Source organism: Sphaeramia orbicularis, chromosome 13 (assembly GCF_902148855.1).
Source record: "Sphaeramia orbicularis chromosome 13, fSphaOr1.1, whole genome shotgun sequence".
Taxonomy (NCBI): Eukaryota; Metazoa; Chordata; class Actinopteri; order Kurtiformes; family Apogonidae; genus Sphaeramia; species Sphaeramia orbicularis.
Window position 1 is genome coordinate 32,219,160 of NC_043969.1, and position 17,631 is coordinate 32,236,790.

Below are 17,631 nucleotides of genomic sequence, written 5' to 3' on the forward strand. Positions count from 1 at the left end.
TTATTTTCTCCTTTCACTTTGGTTATTTAATCACACATAAACTATAAGTCTGAAGAAAGACTTAAGATAAAGCAAAAAAAAAAACTTGCACACTCTTCAAACAGGTTCAAAAAAAACTGTCTTTATGAATGTTGAAGTACCACATTGGGTTGTATGCTCACAATTACAGGGAAACAAATTAAAAGCTTCTCTCATCTCAGCATACCACCAATGCATAATTATTGTCAGCACTCTTTGCAAGACAGATAGAGCCAACGAATATGACATTCCTTGGCTCAGCAATTCATGTTCTTCTCTTAGTTTTCCACTTAGCAGTTTTATAAAACTGTAGAGCAAACAAAACAATGCATTCGCACAGAGTTGGAATTGGTTTAAAGTATTCACTGCAAATGATCTGCACAAGTCTACACGAATGTCAATGCAGAACAGAAGTCAACTGATTTTTATGTTTATAAATCAACCAGAAGCTTATAATAGACACTAAAATGCACTAATACTATTCATAACATTTGCACAAATTACTTACAAAGTAATTAAAACAGTCAAGTTTACATGGATAACCCCTGCATAACTTAAAAGTCTGCATTTCCTTGTTGAGCAATTTTTTTTTTTTTTTTTTTATATAACATGTAACCTAGTGTGTCTTACACAAACTGTTACAAGGAAATATAAAGATTCCTGGTAAAAGAGTGCATTTATATTAGATTTATTGAACAGTGTTTGAGGAGGGTAACACAGTGGTGCAGTGGATAGCACTCGTGTCTCACAGCAAGAAGGTCCTGGGTTTGACTCCAACACCAGTCGATAGGGGTGGGACCTTTCTGTGTGGAGTTTGCATGTTCACCTTGTGTCTGCGTGGGTTCTCTTGGGGTACTCCAGCTTCCTCCCACCACTGATAGGTTAATTGGTTAATCTAAATTGTCCATAGATGTGAATGTGAGAGTGATTGTTTGTCTATATATCAGCCCTGAGATGAACTGGCAACATGTCCAGGGTGTACCCCGCCTTCGCCCATAAGTGGGTGGGATAAGCTCCAGCGTCCAGTGAGGATAAAGCGGGTTCAGAAAATGAATGAATGAATGAGTGTTTGAGGAGCCAAGGACTTCATCTGGTACCAGAGGAAATGCCATAGATGGTGCCACAAAACAAATCAATCAATTCAAGCTATCACAGTACATAAAACAATATTTTTTATTGTACTTGAATATTGATAATATAATCACACATGTAGAATATATTCCCTCATTTCATCATAACATTTTGAGTCTAAAACAGCATGAAAAAAATGTGTTATAGTAGAGTGCTCCTAAACTTTTGAGAGTGAGTTGAAATACCATACAGGTATAATATACATTTTACAGGAACTTAAAGGCCTAAATTGAACCACAGTTCTTGAAACTGTGACTCACAGAAAATAAAAATGTATGAGAAAAAGAACCAACCATCAACAGTCATTGAATGTGTGCATCAGTATGTAGCAACATTCATTTTCCTCCTCATATTTTGTAAACCAATGTGCATACATGCATTAATTTCAACCATTACAAGGGAGGAAATGTATTCTTTTCATGCTTATCACACTTGAAGAGTGTATGTGCTGTTATCACACCCCATTGTATTTCATTTATACCAGTCTACACATAAAGTGTATATTTATTTGAATTTATTACACCTGTTAGATAAACCACTTTAACTTTAGTATGTCTAAATCTCTTTATTCTTTTCTCTTATATACCATTTGTAATAGGTCTTTGTTTTGATTATTTTGTCATACTGAAGTCAATAAATTCACATAATTGGAGAAGAAAGAAGAATAGAAGGAGGTGGATTTGGCAAATATAGAGTTGGGGAGTTGAATAGTACTTCCATTTCTATTGCTGATACCATTGGTATAATGACCATCATTTCCCATAATGCTGTGCAAATGTACTTGTGTTTATTTTTCTTGTATAAAGTTTAATGAAGCATGAGTCGTAGTGCATACTCTATACGTTATTGTGTTTGTTGGGCATTGGTTGTGAATTTTCTGTTTGCCAAGGAGGTGAATATTAGAACGAAATGATTAAAACAGTTTGGTAATGGCAGGGTTTTTCAATTTCAGTGGTTGTTATTATGTTCAAGAAATGACCTGCTGGTAAAGACGCGACATGATTTCCAGATATTATTTTTTGTTAAATACACAATGCAGCTATATTGGACGTGGAGATCAGCACAATTAGCATTGTATCTTTAGTATAACATATGATATTCAATTTTATATCGTTTAAATGAAGTATCAAACAGGAAAACAATAAAATAAACTCAGAAAATAGTTGAGTCTCTGTGATGGCTACTCCAAATTAGTCATGACATGAGTATTTTTCATTTCCGGGGATGGTTTAGGCTGCTTAGAACTTAATTTACTTCAGAAACAGTAATTCTGTTGTACAATATTCATTCCTTTCCCAGAGTTCACAATTTAGTCATACAAAAGTTGTGAAATTTATACCAAGGATTTTTTTTTTCTTTTTCTCCTTGTGCAATAGACACTGAAAAGCTGATCTGCCTTATTGATTTGGATTAAATGTAAATAACTTAGCATGGGAAAGGCTCCCAGGGGATTTAGAGTTTCAGAAATGAATGAATGTAACCTCACTTTATGATGGACGGTAGATGACAGACGTACTTTAACCCTTTCATGCATAGGCCACTCCAGTGGACAGTTATTCTCCAGCTGTTCTCTTGTATATTAATGGGTTTTGATGTTTTAGTTCCATATCAGCCAACACAATGGACACTTACGCACCATCCTGTACACTGACATTCAGACCATTACTGTAACTTTGCTGTTCTTGATAAACCTGATCTGTAGTAACATGTTTGAGTGTAAATCAATTATTTGTTAGACAAGAAGTTGTTGTTCTTTTTTTGTTTTGTTTTGTTTTGCATCTTATCTCCATGAAGTGAGTAATTACTAGCATTAGAATATATTAAAATGTGAGAAGACATCAGATTAGCAGCATTAAAAATGTTTTTATTTCATTGTTTTCATATCACTTTCTGATATTGGGTTTTAAACACATGTTTCTTTACTTCAAAAATTAAATGTATGGATATTTTTGGAACTCCATAGGAAAAAAAAAACTCGATCGCATTGTTTTTTTCATGCCAAAGGAGGAATAAAAACACTGAAGAAAAAAATCTTGACCAAGGTTCTCACAATTCATGCAGGAAAGGGTTAAACATGTAATATCTCACAAATCTGTCACAGCATGTTTTTCAACTGTAAAATTCACCAAAGTAATAACACCTGCCTCCTACTTTTTCTCTTGTGAGTGCAGCTGTTTAGTATGATTCAACGAGAATGACAGTTTTGCAGTTTTGTAATTTCTTTGTACATCCTATGAGCGAATGACAGGAAAATGTGAAATAACCTCTTAATTGTAATCCTCAGACTAATCAACTAACCATCTCTCTCCCCCTCCCTTTCTCTCTCCCCTCCTCCCCTCCCTCTCCTCATTGTGATTCGCTTCTCTCTTTTATTTGCTCCGGGACACCCCCCCTCCTCCTCTCCACCGCGCCTCAAAAGCGCGATCCATGGTGCGAAAGCTTCCTTTTCTGCATTTTCCTTTAGGATGGCATTCCTCAAATATCTGCGCTCCGTTAAGAATGAGCTTATCCTCTTCTCAACTCCATTTATTCTTCTTCCTCTGCCCCTGGTAATCGGGACGTCGGTATGTAACTAAATTGGAATAAACAATAAATGAATATAGAATAAGTTTGTCCACTGGGGTTAAACTGGGGGAGATTTGGCATTTTTTTGGCGATAAAACCTGCCATGATTAATGGTTTTTCAACTTTTACGCACATACTTCATTCTGAAATTTCTATGTAAGTATCATTTTTAAAGCAACATCAAGACAAAGTTTAACTGTTCAAGTATTTCAGTGTTTATGCATTAAGTTTTAACTCATTAATAAATTAAATTCTGTAAGAAAAGCGCTCAAACAGAATTATTTTATCCAAATATGAATGCATGTGCTCTGCAGTGACACCTTGTTGCACCTGTTGATGGAGCTTTGAAGTGCACTGTATAAAAAATATCCAGAGTTGCCTGAAGCTCTTGTGTTCTATAATGTTGTTATTTTAACAAGTTGCTGTTAACATTAAGGGTCATGTCCAGCGTGGGAACACAGTCAAAGGGCTCGGTCCACTTGCCTCCGCTACATGTGACAGAGACATGCACATCAGCTGCAGGCATGTTGTGATAGGCACAGACAAAGGCATGAACAAGGACATGGGTTAGAGGCGGACTTGAGTCTAATATGTACAGAGGTGCACTTTGGAGAGATTCCGAGTTTGCTTGCTTTGCTTGTAAAAGCTGAAGACAATATGAATGTTTGTAAAGTTTTCATCTAAAAACAACCACGACTTTCTCTCTTTATCTGTATTTCATCAATCATTGACCCAAAGATAATGCCTTTTTTGTTTTACATGTTAAGGGACTGCATCTGTACTGCAAGGTGACAAGGATCAGAAGAACAAAACTCTTATCTTTACTTATCTACCTTATCTTATCTTTTATTCTTTGAACCATCATAAAAGTGCATATAAATTATGTAATAGTCACTAATCTCAAAGAATGTTATCCATCATTTTTCGACATTATGGCATGTTTATAGAGCACTAAATTAAATCAAGGTCTAGTTGTTTATGTTTTCACTTGTGTGTTTTGTTTTTTTTTTTAATACAGGAGGCAGAATGTGCATACATAATAATCCTGATGGCAGTGTACTGGTGCACAGAGGTCCTGCCTCTGGCAATAACAGCTCTAATGCCAGCCCTCCTCTTCCCATTGTTTGGTATTATGCAGTCAAAAGATGTAAGTAAAAATGAAAACGGCAATGAGTAGATGTGCTCAATGTGGAAGTTTTTTCATACACATGTTTGTCTCAGGTGTGTATGCAGTACCTGAAGGACACAAACCTGTTGTTTGTGGGGGGACTGATGGTTGCTGTTGCAGTGGAGCACTGGAATTTACATAAACGCATCGCTTTGAGGGTGTTGCTTCTTGTCGGTGTCCGTCCTGCACTGTAAGTTGCTCCTGCCTTGGAATAATTTTAGATCTACTCTTCGGAATCCTATCTGAAAGCTAAAATATGTAGAGAAAAAGGCAGATCAGTGCCCCCCCCCCATCACCACCAAAATTTAATCATTTATTCCTTGTGCCAGTATCAACATTTCCTGAAATTTTCATCCAAACCCGTCCATAACTTTTTGAGTTATCTTGCACACGGACAGACAGATAGACAAACCAAAGCTAGGAAAAACAGAACCTCCTTGGCGGAGGTAACTATGTTCAAGTTTCTAATCCTTTTGTTACTATTTGTTTTCTTGACAGTTTGATGTTGGGCTTCATGGGGGTGACAGCGTTCTTGTCCATGTGGATCAGTAACACAGCTACCACAGCCATGATGGTGCCTATTGTCCAAGCTGTGTTGGAACAGCTGAACACCACAGAAGCAGAGAGACCTCAGTTCCTCAGCACAGAAGAACAGGTCCAGACGTCAGAGGTCGACAGCAAACAACTTCCTCAGACAGAGAAACAGATTGAGGGGTCAAGTAAGCCTTGACCACCTTCAGTTACAATCTTTTAACAATGTTGTCTAAGAAAAGAGATTTTAGAAGGATACGCAATATAATGGATACTTTCAGCCTTTAAAACTTTTCTGCTAGAAGTTTCTCTCATTTCATGGTTTTTGTTCCAAGGTACAGTGGTTGTGACTTTCCTCGATGCTTCGGTGGAAGCTACAAGGCATAAAGAGGCAGCTGAAAAGAGGAGAATGTGTAAAGGGATGACACTGTGTGTTTGTTATGCTGCCAGCATTGGAGGCACCGCCACACTGACAGGGACTGGCCCCAATCTGGTGCTCAAAGGCCAGATGAACCAGTAAGTCTCATCTTAATATGCAATTAATTCTTAATATAAGTTTCACTATTTTAAATTCTGTTGATTAAAATATTTTATTCTTATTTGTTGTTTTCCTTAGACTCTTTCCTGACAATGGAGATGTGATTAACTTTGCCTCCTGGTTCGGCTTTGCCTTCCCTAACATGATCCTCATGCTCACACTGGCCTGGCTTTGGCTGCAGTTTGTCTTCATGGGATTTAAGTGAGTTTGGTGATGGTTAAAGCCTAATTATAGTGACAGAGACTTGAATCAACTTCAAATGTTTTTCACCGCTTCAAAAGTGTGATTAGATGTAGAGGTGGCACAAAGATGTTATTCCATGTGATTCCTCCAGCTTTAAGAAGACGTGGGGATGTGGGTCAGTGAAAACAGAGAAGGAAATTGCTGCCTATAATGTGATCCGTGAGGAGTATCGTCTGTTGGGACCTATGTCATTTGGAGAGATCAACGTCCTAGGTCTCTTCATCCTGCTGGTGGTGATGTGGTTCACAAGGGACCCGGGTTTTGTTCATGGCTGGGCGACAGAGATCTTCAACTCCAAAGCAGAGTCTGTACACAAAACATTTCTCTGTCTAATTCGCTCCCTTTTTTCTATTTCTATACCTATCAGATTTATGATTTTGTCTGAGGAAATCTTTCAGCTAACTGTGTTTGTTTGCTTTCTCATCATTCTCAGGTATGTGACAGATGCCACAGTGGCAATTTTCATTGCCGTTCTTCTCTTTGTTCTGCCATCAAAACCCCCGCATTTCTGTTCATGGAGGACCCAAAGTTTTGACACAAGTGAGCCATCACTCTGGAAAAATACAGTTTGTGTGTCATGCAGGTAGTCTATATCTGAGTTTGCACAATGACTGCTGACTTTAAACATATTGTATGTATAGCACCCCATCAAACTGTTGGCCCAACTCCACCGCTACTCACTTGGCAAGTGGTCCAAAAGAAGTTACCCTGGGGCATTGTCCTTCTTCTTGGAGGAGGTTTTGCTCTGGCCAAAGGCAGTGAAGTGAGTAGCAGTCATAATCATAATTTTAATGGGACATTTAGCCTTGCCTAAGAATTTTACTGCATGATTGAGTGTTTTAACTTAAAAGTTTTTCTCAGTGTGGTAGTTTAAGTTATTTCTGTAACATGTTTATGCTGCAAAAACCTACTCAGCTATTTAGAAAGATATATGCTGCACTAACTAGAGTAAGGACGGTAACTCACTGTTTTGAGTTAAACATATACAGCTAAAGTACCTGAAAAAATGTATATGGTAATTTTTATGGTAATGTCTTATATCCTCAGGTGTCAGGACTGTCAAAGTGGATGGGGGATCAGATGACTCCCTTACAAACTATCCCTTCCTGGGCAATTGCTATCATTTTATGCCTGCTGATTGCTACTTTCACCGAATGTACCAGTAATGTGGCGACTGCAACGCTCTTCTTACCTGTCTTAGCTTCAATGGTAAGAGCTCCCAGACAGCAGATGAAGTGTTTGTTAAAAAAAGGCAGAGGAATAAGCAGTATCTCACACTACAGGAGACAGACAATCATGTTTGGCAGGGGAGGTTCACTAAGATAAAGCGCTTTAGTGCAATTCTTTTGAACCAATTCCCCAATTGGAGTCCAGCATTGAAACTACTCCCAGTGGAAGCCGGCCTATTTTCCCTTGTTTGGCTACCAATCTAGTTGGTCATTCAAGCTGAATATGTTAGGTCCCCTTCCCCGGGCCCCTCCTCCTATTTGCAATCTGCCAAACACACCAATTCAGCCCACTGGCTTGTAATGGTGCCCACCCCTCTGCTGCTAAAGAATGGCATCACTGTGCCTGGTAGTCAAGCACCGAAGAGAACGCTAGAGCAGGGTCGAAAAAGAAAGTGCCAAGCCGGGGTATTCAGACAGATATTTATTTAGGGTGAAGCCAAGTCGAGGCACAAGGATGTCTAACCCTCATGTGAAAATGGGATAGAAAGAATGGTGAGAAAAAGCATTTGATCACTGACATGCAGCTGTGAGCAGGAGGATGACACTTTGTGGCAGTAATGGCTTGTGGTCTGCCGCTTCTTGTGTCAGGGTGTCAAATAAGTCTTTATCATTTGATTTAAACAAAGAAACATTAGACAAGACCAAACACTGTCATTGCCTGTCCTCATATATAATCTTCAGTTTAAACAAGGCCAACTATAAAGTTTTTTTTTTTTCTATGAAGTCTTTTCACCCTTTGTTTATTTCGAGAACCAGAAATTACTGTGCACTTGTAAGCTACTGTGCTGTGGATAATTCAGGAGCAAATTCCACAGAGTAATGTTTTTGCATGGTAGTAGTCTGCCATTATCGCTACATATGTAGTGCTTTTCTATTTTAGATATCATGACTCAGGCTCAAGTTTGCAGGAATTACAACTTAATTACACCCACCTAATGAGAGTTTTCACTCTGCACAGAATTGCACACGTTTCACTCTGAGTTATGAGTCAGTGATTATAGTTGCAGAAAAATGGCCAGATGGGCGAATGGAGGATTTTGTCATCAAAGCTATGTTCATCCCTGTCTCAGACTGTTGAACCTTTCTGTGTGATTATTTCAGTCTCAGTCCATTGGAATCAATCCACTGTACGTCATGGTGCCCTGCACTCTGAGTGCCTCATTTGCATTCATGTTGCCTGTTGCTACGCCTCCAAATGCCATTGTCTTCTCTTATGGATACCTCAGAGTTGCTGACATGGTGAGTATGGCAGTGGTTTCTCATGTTTATTGACTAAACTATAATTTAAGCATGCACAGTTATCACTAGAGCCCAAGTAATGCACAGCTTTAGGACTGCTGATCTCAGCAATGTCTTTATAATCACTTGCTGTTGTCAACTAAAACTGTTGTAAATCTGTTGTTGAAAAACTGATTATACATCTTTTGTCTCCATTAGGCCAAGACGGGAATAGTCATGAACATTATTGGTATTCTTTGCATTACACTGGCCATCAACAGCTGGGGTAAGGCCATGTTTGAGCTGGACTCCTTCCCCACCTGGGCCAACGTCACCGGGGTGTGAGCCTTGCTCTGCCACTGGAGATGACGTTTGCACACCCTGCCTTCCAAATCCACTGGTGCCAGACAAAGACCTCTGGTCAGAGAGACAGTACAAGAAGACACGGTGGACACGGTGGACTAAGTGCTGATTCAAGCCTCTTTAAAGGCTTGCTTCCAGTGACACCTGAGTCTTGTTTGTGAAAGAAAGTGGGGATAAATGAAATGGAAGAGGTGGTCAATAAACCTGTTCCATTAAAAATCATCCTTTGACCCCTTTTGCTCATGAACAGTACAACAATCATTACGTGCTGAAAGTGTTTATGTTCAGCCAAATCTAGAGACTCCATTTAAAGGAGATCTTTTTATGAAATGAAGAGCTGTCAAAAGTCAGAATTGAAATGAAAATGGTTGCATGCAGTCTTGTACCACTTCCCTCATAGCAATAAGCCATACTGTAACGGACTGCAGCTCTGTTGTGCATTGATGAAACATAAGTAGGCCTACATTCATTTACTACATGTTAGAGTTTGGGAAAGGTTTATATTACTTGATCAATTTCATTTTATTCTACTGTATTTTAAATCTCCACTACATTTCAGAATCAAATATTTTTTCCACTACTTTTTATTCCATTAAATTTTTTTGATAACTGTAAATAATTCAATTTATACATGATTTTATTTTATTTTATTTTTGTAAATATGGTAATTTGTTATGATGCCATTCAAAAGCCATTTAAATGGTTAAATTAGCTTTGACCAGATGGGTTATGTGACTTACATGTTTGTAATAATCATCCATTAACATTACATATAACACAGACAAGGACATTCCTGCTGCCTAATGCATACTTGTACTTTTGATGCACTATTTTGCATTGTGAATTTTAATATTTCTACTTTGTTAAATATTTAAATGCTTATTTCACTGCTGCATTAAATCCTGGAAGCTTTACATAAGTGTCTCTTAAAATACACATCACCTTATTCAGATTAATAGCTGGGTTAGCCATTTTGATATGTACTGATATGGGATAATATGCACAATATAGAAAAGAAATTACTGTAAGTAAACATATACTGTACTTTGTCCTATGAATCGATCAGAGGTGCTGTTACTTCTAGCATCAGTTGAACTTTGAAATGCATCATCACTATACAAGCAAATAACATGTATGTGCCTTATTATGTCAATGTCAATGTTCTCAACAATCAAAATGACCTTGTGAAATGTCTCACTGGAATATTTAATTTGTTTCTCAATAAAGTAACATGTAAGAATCAACAAGAATATGTGCTGAATATGAATAAAAAGTTGCTTGGATCCAGCCTCAGATTCCTGTGAGGCCATCAAATGAAAAGGTTTTGACACCTAATGCATTTTAAAGCTTCCACCTATAAGATGTTTTTTTTTTGTTTTTTTTAAATTTTAACAAATTATTACCTTTCCATGTATTATAATGTTCAGCAGGGAATGAAATGGCCACTTAAATCATGATCTAATAGAATGACAAAAATTTCATACATTCCCTCACTTTTCTGAACAACTTAATCCTTGAAACAGTTGCAGGAATACAGAATTTAAATTTCTAAAATTAAAGTGAGATTTTAGTAGTTTCTTTTGACAGGTGAAGGCTTTTAAAGAATAAAAATAACTGTTAATAATACACTGTTACAAAAGCAGCTGTGTCATTGTTCACTATCATCCAAAACAAAATGATTCCACTTTCATCACCTGTCGACTCTTTCCCAACTTTAAATGACTACGACTATGTTTTAAATGCACGTCTGTCCTCCTCTTGCATTGTGACCTCTTGTGTCATGGATAAATCCGACACAATCCTGTAAACACAGTGTGGAAAACCACAATAATCCTGGACTGAAAGGCCACACCTAATGCATGTAGACAAGACGTCTGTGTCATTGTCCTCCTGCTGAGACACTGCATGAGCCAAGGGTCAATGTAGTCTGTCCAGTGTTTTCTTGCGTCATAAACACTATGATCTCACAGAAGACAGTCTGTAAAAGTTGATAGGGATTTTGACAATAATCTGCAATTATGTTGAGAATTATGACTTAAAAACAAAATGACTCAAATATTTTGACGTTTCCCATCTCGAACATATGACAGTAAACAGCACCAAATTGTGATGGCGGTATCGTGTGACAGAAGAATTCATGTTACACGCCAGCAAAGGTAGCGGTGAGATAGAAATGAAAGGATCACCTCAAAAGTCTGACCTCAGTTCTGTTGGACAATTAAAATGTTAGACAGTTTAAAAGTGGTTAACAAGCAGTTGGTTGCACAGAGCGGCTCAGATCACTATGATCTGGAGTCCCACTGGGGAAGAAAGCTTATGTAATTACAGTGCCTTTCTCTCTTTTTGCTGCCTCTCAGCCACCCACTCATTATCCAATTGAAACATATCCTCATGTATCATGGCCTCTATTATTGGCTATATATACATGGAAGTCTTCAGTAGGAAGTTGGACCTGCAGGCTGTTCTCTTTGTTAGGGTTTTATGCGACTGACTGCTCTCCCAAGACCTCTGGTGAACCCAGTAGAACATATTTTTATTAACTTGCTTAAATCAGGACTTGTGTTTGCAGACTAAGCAGTTGTCAAGCTTAATAAATGACTCTTAGAAACGATAGGCCTACAGTACTATCCTCTGGTAAACCTAGTAACAGTAGGTGATCAGAGAGATTTGGATGGAGATGAAAAGACCATTTTGTGTTCTACAACCCCAGTTGCATCTGGGAGTATTTTGAGGATGAGAAGGCTTTTTAGGCCACCGTTGGCCTTCCACCTCTCCTGTATCAGTTACACATAAGGACAATATGTTGCCTGTCTGATACAATCAATCCTTCCTGGCACATAGGTTTCGGTTAGCAATGTGAGTATCCAATCAAGTTAAAAAACTAAAAGAACCAAAGGAGGACAGAGGGCCTTTATTTGTGCTCCAAAGTACATTAATACTGACCCAGCCAAAGGAAGACTGCCCTTACAATATTATCTCTGTAGGCCAGTAATATGACTCTTTGTTTTATATTTTTGTTTATTTCTGTGTTTTTTTAAAAAATATTTTTGCTCTACATGGACAAGAATCTGTAATTATATGACATAACAGAAACACAGACAATTTTCAATAAGTGAGCAAAAAGAAAAAAATCACTAAAACTGTCACACCACAACAAGAAATGTGGTGTGACTCAAATATTTTTCACTGGAAATGATGTAACACAATAGGAAAAAATACCTCAAACTATCAACATGTGAATAATCTTCATTTTGTCCACAAAATGAGTCTCACTCTGACTAATAGTGATAATAGCTTATGTCAAAAGTTTAAAAACACCATGTGAAGATCATCTTCCAGTATTATCTATCATTATGATCATTCTCATCATGAATATTCTGCATAGTTATTTTTTGGGTTAGATTAAAGGACAGCTAACCCAGGTTGGTGTTCTGGCTCAGCAATACTGCTTTTCTGAAAAAAGAAGAAATGGGAACATAGGCCAATTTACGTTCCACCTGGAGCCCAAAAGACTGTTAATCTGGCTACGTGCACTGTATGTAATTATTTAATTTTCTTAAGTATCATTCTGTAACTGCTCAGCCCAGTGGAGATGGGGTACTGCCATCTTTGAGGAATGCACTATGCAGTGGAGTAATTTCATGTTACCTACAATAGTTTACTGTGCCTTTAGTGAATCTTCTTGGCAGGAAACATGCACCTTAAAGAACATTCCCATTTTAGAGACGTTCTGCAGTTCCACGTACCACACACGGTAGCTCAAAACAGAGTAAAGATGACTCATCTGACTGTGTGACCACAGTTCATGCATTATTTGCACCACATCAATCACAAAAAGGGCATTTTTAGTTGTAATAAGAGGTTGACGTACTCCAACCCTACTATTGTAGCCCTCTCACTGAAGATCTCAATAGACTATTTAGATGGTTTGGTCCAATGAGCTTTGGATTGACATTTACAGTCAGCTGATTCAAAATTGCCGACTTTTCCATGGCATGTGAAAGCAAAACACAGACGTGGTGAAAAAAGAGCGAACTGCCTCAAGATGTTGATGTCAGACCTTTAGACCTACAGGACAGCATCAGCTACTGTTGATGTTTGGGCTAACAAACACACTGTGCACTGTTTTTATCTATTGTATGACTGTTGGCACACCCTGGTGGCCAGAGAAAAATACAACTGAGTTTTTCTTATTCAAAACTCCTTTCATTCTTAAACTGAGTAGGATATCAGGGTTTATTTTAATCCTTAAAGACCTGCAATGACTCAATGTATTTTTGTCTACTTTAATCCTTTTCTAAATGATGTGTCATCATTTACTACAATATTATCCTCTGCATTTTGCATTGTTCGGGGAAAAGCAGGTATTTTCTTATATTTAATTTACTGATCATGTTGCTCTTCACAAAAGCTCAGAGTAAATTGAAAAGGTTATTATATCAAAACTGAGGAAAATTTGACTTTTCAGCAAAATATGTAATTAAATGAACTTAAATACAAGCATCTACAACCACCTCCATTTGTCATTATGTGTTTCCATGTTCACTACAGGAGCTTTTGGACGTCAAAATGGGTCATATCTGACGACAGTGAAAAACTGAGTAATTTATTAAACATTTTAGATCAGTAGATACTTTTGGTGTCTGCCTTAAGGTCTTTGAGGATTAACTTAAGTTATAAAGTTAAAAGGGAAAAAAATATTTAAGATGGCACTTTATTTGATACATTTCTTGATCATTGTGTGACTTATATGATATTTGTGCACATGAAAGTATGCATTGGCTGCAACTTGTTAACTGTGTTGTTGCCTTTGTCATAGAAATGGAAGTACTGGCACAAGATATTGTCAATTTTTCTCTTTCCTGGATAAACAAAGTCTTAAAAATCAATCAAGAAATAAACAACAACAACAACAACAATAACAATAATAATAATAATAATAATAATAATAATAATAATAATAATAATGCTTATTAATAACCCTATAAAATAAAAATTTAAAAAAATGAACACTGAAATTGGGAGGACCTATTTCTGGTATTTTGCACTGTACTACTGGAAAAACCTATCACTCTGCTGTGCCATCAGTTAGCTCTACTGGCCTCTATTTTTCTTGTCACTCTTGAAACTGTTTTAACTAGTTTATGGTAATTGTACGTGTATGTATATGTGAGTGTGATTGCTGTCCTGTTTGATAGATGTGTATGTAAATATGTATATGCATTTAGGTTTCTGTTGCAAACAACCTTGTGAGACATACTCACAAAAAAAATCTATTAGTAGCATTACCATACATTAAACTTACAGCTCTAAAACTGGTTTAAGAAACATAAAATAACATTTGTGTAAGTTATATCCTGATTAATTATTTTACCTAGAGAAGTAATTTAATAAACTGAAGAACTACACAACTTTACAACTTTTAAGTGGCTCCATCTGTTGGTAAGATGCAGCTTTAGCAAAAAGAAAGAAAGAAAGAAAGAAAGAAAGAAAGAAAGAAAGATAGAACATTTCTATCTATCTATCTATCTATCTATCTATCTATCTATCTATCTATCTATCTATCTATCTATCTATCTATCTATCTATCTATCTATCTATCTATCTATCTAGTTTACAACAGGCTTAAACACGTTAAAATGGCACCATCTACTGGTACAATGCAGATATAACACTTAACAAGACACTCAAAAGAAAAGACAAGAAAAGAAAAGAAAAGAAAAGAAAAGAAAAGAAAAGAAAAGAAAAGAAAAGAAAAGGTGGCAAGTGGCACTGAGCGCTATGGACAGTGTTGAATCAACTTCTGCTGAGACTGAGGGGGAGCACAGGTGGTTTACATTCAGCAGAGGGAGAAGGTACCCAAGTTTTCTGGTGATGTGGAGAAAGCTGACTCTCCTACTCTGGAAGAATGGATTGAAATGATTGACAGCCATATACAGCTAAAGTCTTCTGAAAAAGACAAAGCCCTGTGTTTGTATAATCATTTAGAAGGGGCTGCATGCATAGAGGTTAAATATTTGCTTAAACATGAGAGGGAGACTGTTAATGGTATACTTAAAGGAGTTGTATGTAAGAACTATGTTCCAAGTAATCATAAAATGGCCCTGAAAGTCACCAGACACATACTGATATCACTGACAGTAGTAGTCCAGCCAGAATATTTGCCTTTGAAAAGCTAAGTGGCAGCCCACAAGTAATGTTTATATTATCATTTTATGATTTGGTCTGATGCTCCGCCCATCATTTATCTGCCAGTCACAAAGTCCGTAGTGTTTCAGCATCCAGGTTGCCAGTTCCCACTGAGCTGCAGCTGGAACATTTCCAATCATAAATATCTGCCGTTACTAAACCTAAAAGGCCTCTTATTATTCCCAAATATGTCGTGACAAAGTGAGAAACAAAACAAGGCTATGTATAGGAGATGGTTTTGAAACATGGAGATGACTGAAACTGGAGAAGAATTTGAAGACAGACACCGGCTCTCCCATGAACTCCCACAGCCCTGGCCCACAGTCTCACCACCCAGTAAGAGCCACTGAGAACCAAGGCCCGGCTGCGGTGTCTTCTCCCAGGGCTGGATGAAGAGACAGCGGCTCAGGTGAAGAGACCGCAGTCCGGGACCAGGTGAAGAGACTGGGCCCTGTATAAATACTGGTGTAGGACTCATCGCTTGCCATGGTAGCTCTTTGTAGTAGACATTCATGCTGGATCTGGCAACCCTTAGTCTGGGGGGAGATGGAGAGGATACCACACTACAGTAAATTTAGCTTCAAAGCTAGCAATAATGCAACACATCAAAATTAAACTACAGAAACTACTACTTGAGCTTATATAAGTGAAACAATTTTATCTACAACACAATGGACACTATGCAAAAAAAAAACTGTGATGAAAATTTTTTACTTTCTTACCTGAAAAATCATTTTTTGGCTCCAGAACAGACAGTTTTCATCTGTCATGACATGAGGCTTCTCCAGTGAGCTCAATTTGGAAGTGGGCATGGACTGTATTGATGACATCATCACAGCTCATCTCTGATTGGTCAAACTGAGAGTGCTACAACTAGAGCCCTATAAAGAGAGTTACGACACGCTTTGATGTTGCCGCTCTGATGATCATATGGTTCATGTAAGCCTGAATAGTTCTTAATGAGCCAAGCACTGTCATGTTCTTCTATGGGACAAACAGCAGTGACCATGGTAAACCTCAAAATAAACCACACACAACCGTTGTGTCACTGCAGTATGTACTGTTGTGTCAGTTATACTTATATACTTTTGAGTAGTGGGGTTGACCACTGATGAAAACTTTGAAAACGAAAAATTTGGGGGGAAAGGTTCATGTCAGCTTGACAGGTTATATTATTAATATATATTATTAACATTATTATTAACTTAGCGCTGTAATTGCAAGATCAACTGCAATAGAAATGAATGTGTTCTGACGCCATTACACACCATGATGGAACTATCGCACCCTCCATAACCCAGAAGTGGGTCCATATAGGGGGTTTGCAAGTGACATCACTGCTAGTGGAAGTCACCGTGGTTCCACCCACTGAGTGGCAGAAAGAGGGAGATGAGTGACAGCGTTAGCTTCATTACTGTCTAAACTGAAGAACAATATTTAATAAAAAATGGGGAAGAGCTGTTGTGTGATTGATTGTATGAACAGGTTTGAAAAGCAGTCGGAGCTATCGTTTTACAGGCACCGAAAGACAAAGAAAAGAGAAATAGATGGATCCAGGAAACCAAACCTAGATTTGTGGATCCTGTTTGATATCAGGTAACATTAATTTATGCTGTATTTTGGGGTAAAATCAGACCTTAAATGATGTATTGTTTTGGCTAACATTACTTCTTAGTAAAACTCTTGGTTTCATGATCATATCTTTCATGGTTTTTGTCTTCATTTTTTGATTCTGAACATTGTGCTCCTACATGATTTGTAAACTAACTTAAACTAAAGCTAACCTAGTTTTTCAAATATGGGGGTACTGGAGAATAAAGCTACGACGGCGTATTAGGGCCATATAAGAGTCACTACGAGTATAAAGTCATAAAATATCAATATAAAACCCGTAATTTTATGATAAAGTCGAATTCAAAAAGAATCACAATGTTATGAGAATAAAGTCGTAGTTATAAAAAAAAAAAAACAACTCATAATTTAACAATAATATCATTAGTTTATGAGATTAAAGTTGTCATATTCCGACAACAAAGCCATAATATTATGAGAATAAAGTCGTACCCTGCTGGTCCACAGCAGTAGTATCTGTGTTGTATAAAGTACATGATATGAACTTAGATGTAAATCTCCTCAGTACCAGTAGATCATGCATATATTCACTGGGGTCAGTACATGGTCTACTGTAAATGGACTTTGGATCAGTTGGTTCTCTGCCTAGTTTTAGCCCCTGGTCATCAGTAATGATAAAACCATGTATATTTGTTTCAGGTAAAAATAGCGATGATCTCCTACACCCTGGATGTCCGGATACATGATTTCGGGCCACATGTCAATGTTCATGGACCACTTGTTCTTTGGTAGCTCGTATGGATCCATGTCCAGTCTATTTGTCCTTAAAGGTGGGGTCTGAGATGTTTTCCTGGAGCATTTTTTAT

General features: G+C 37.5%; 1 protein-coding gene across 1 annotated transcript; it reads left to right on the top strand.

Moving 5' to 3' along the window:
- The first annotated feature begins 3,576 nt into the window (after positions 1-3,576).
- On the top strand, positions 3,577-10,248 carry slc13a5b (solute carrier family 13 member 5b). Its single transcript, XM_030152823.1, is given in 13 exon segments — positions 3,577-3,607; positions 3,610-3,713; positions 4,733-4,861; positions 4,936-5,072; positions 5,381-5,601; positions 5,749-5,929; positions 6,030-6,152; positions 6,286-6,498; positions 6,628-6,734; positions 6,836-6,957; positions 7,242-7,403; positions 8,525-8,662; positions 8,861-10,248. Coding segments are annotated over 13 exon segments (1,794 nt in total). The 3' UTR covers positions 8,987-10,248.
- Positions 10,249-17,631: the final 7,383 nt, after the last annotated feature.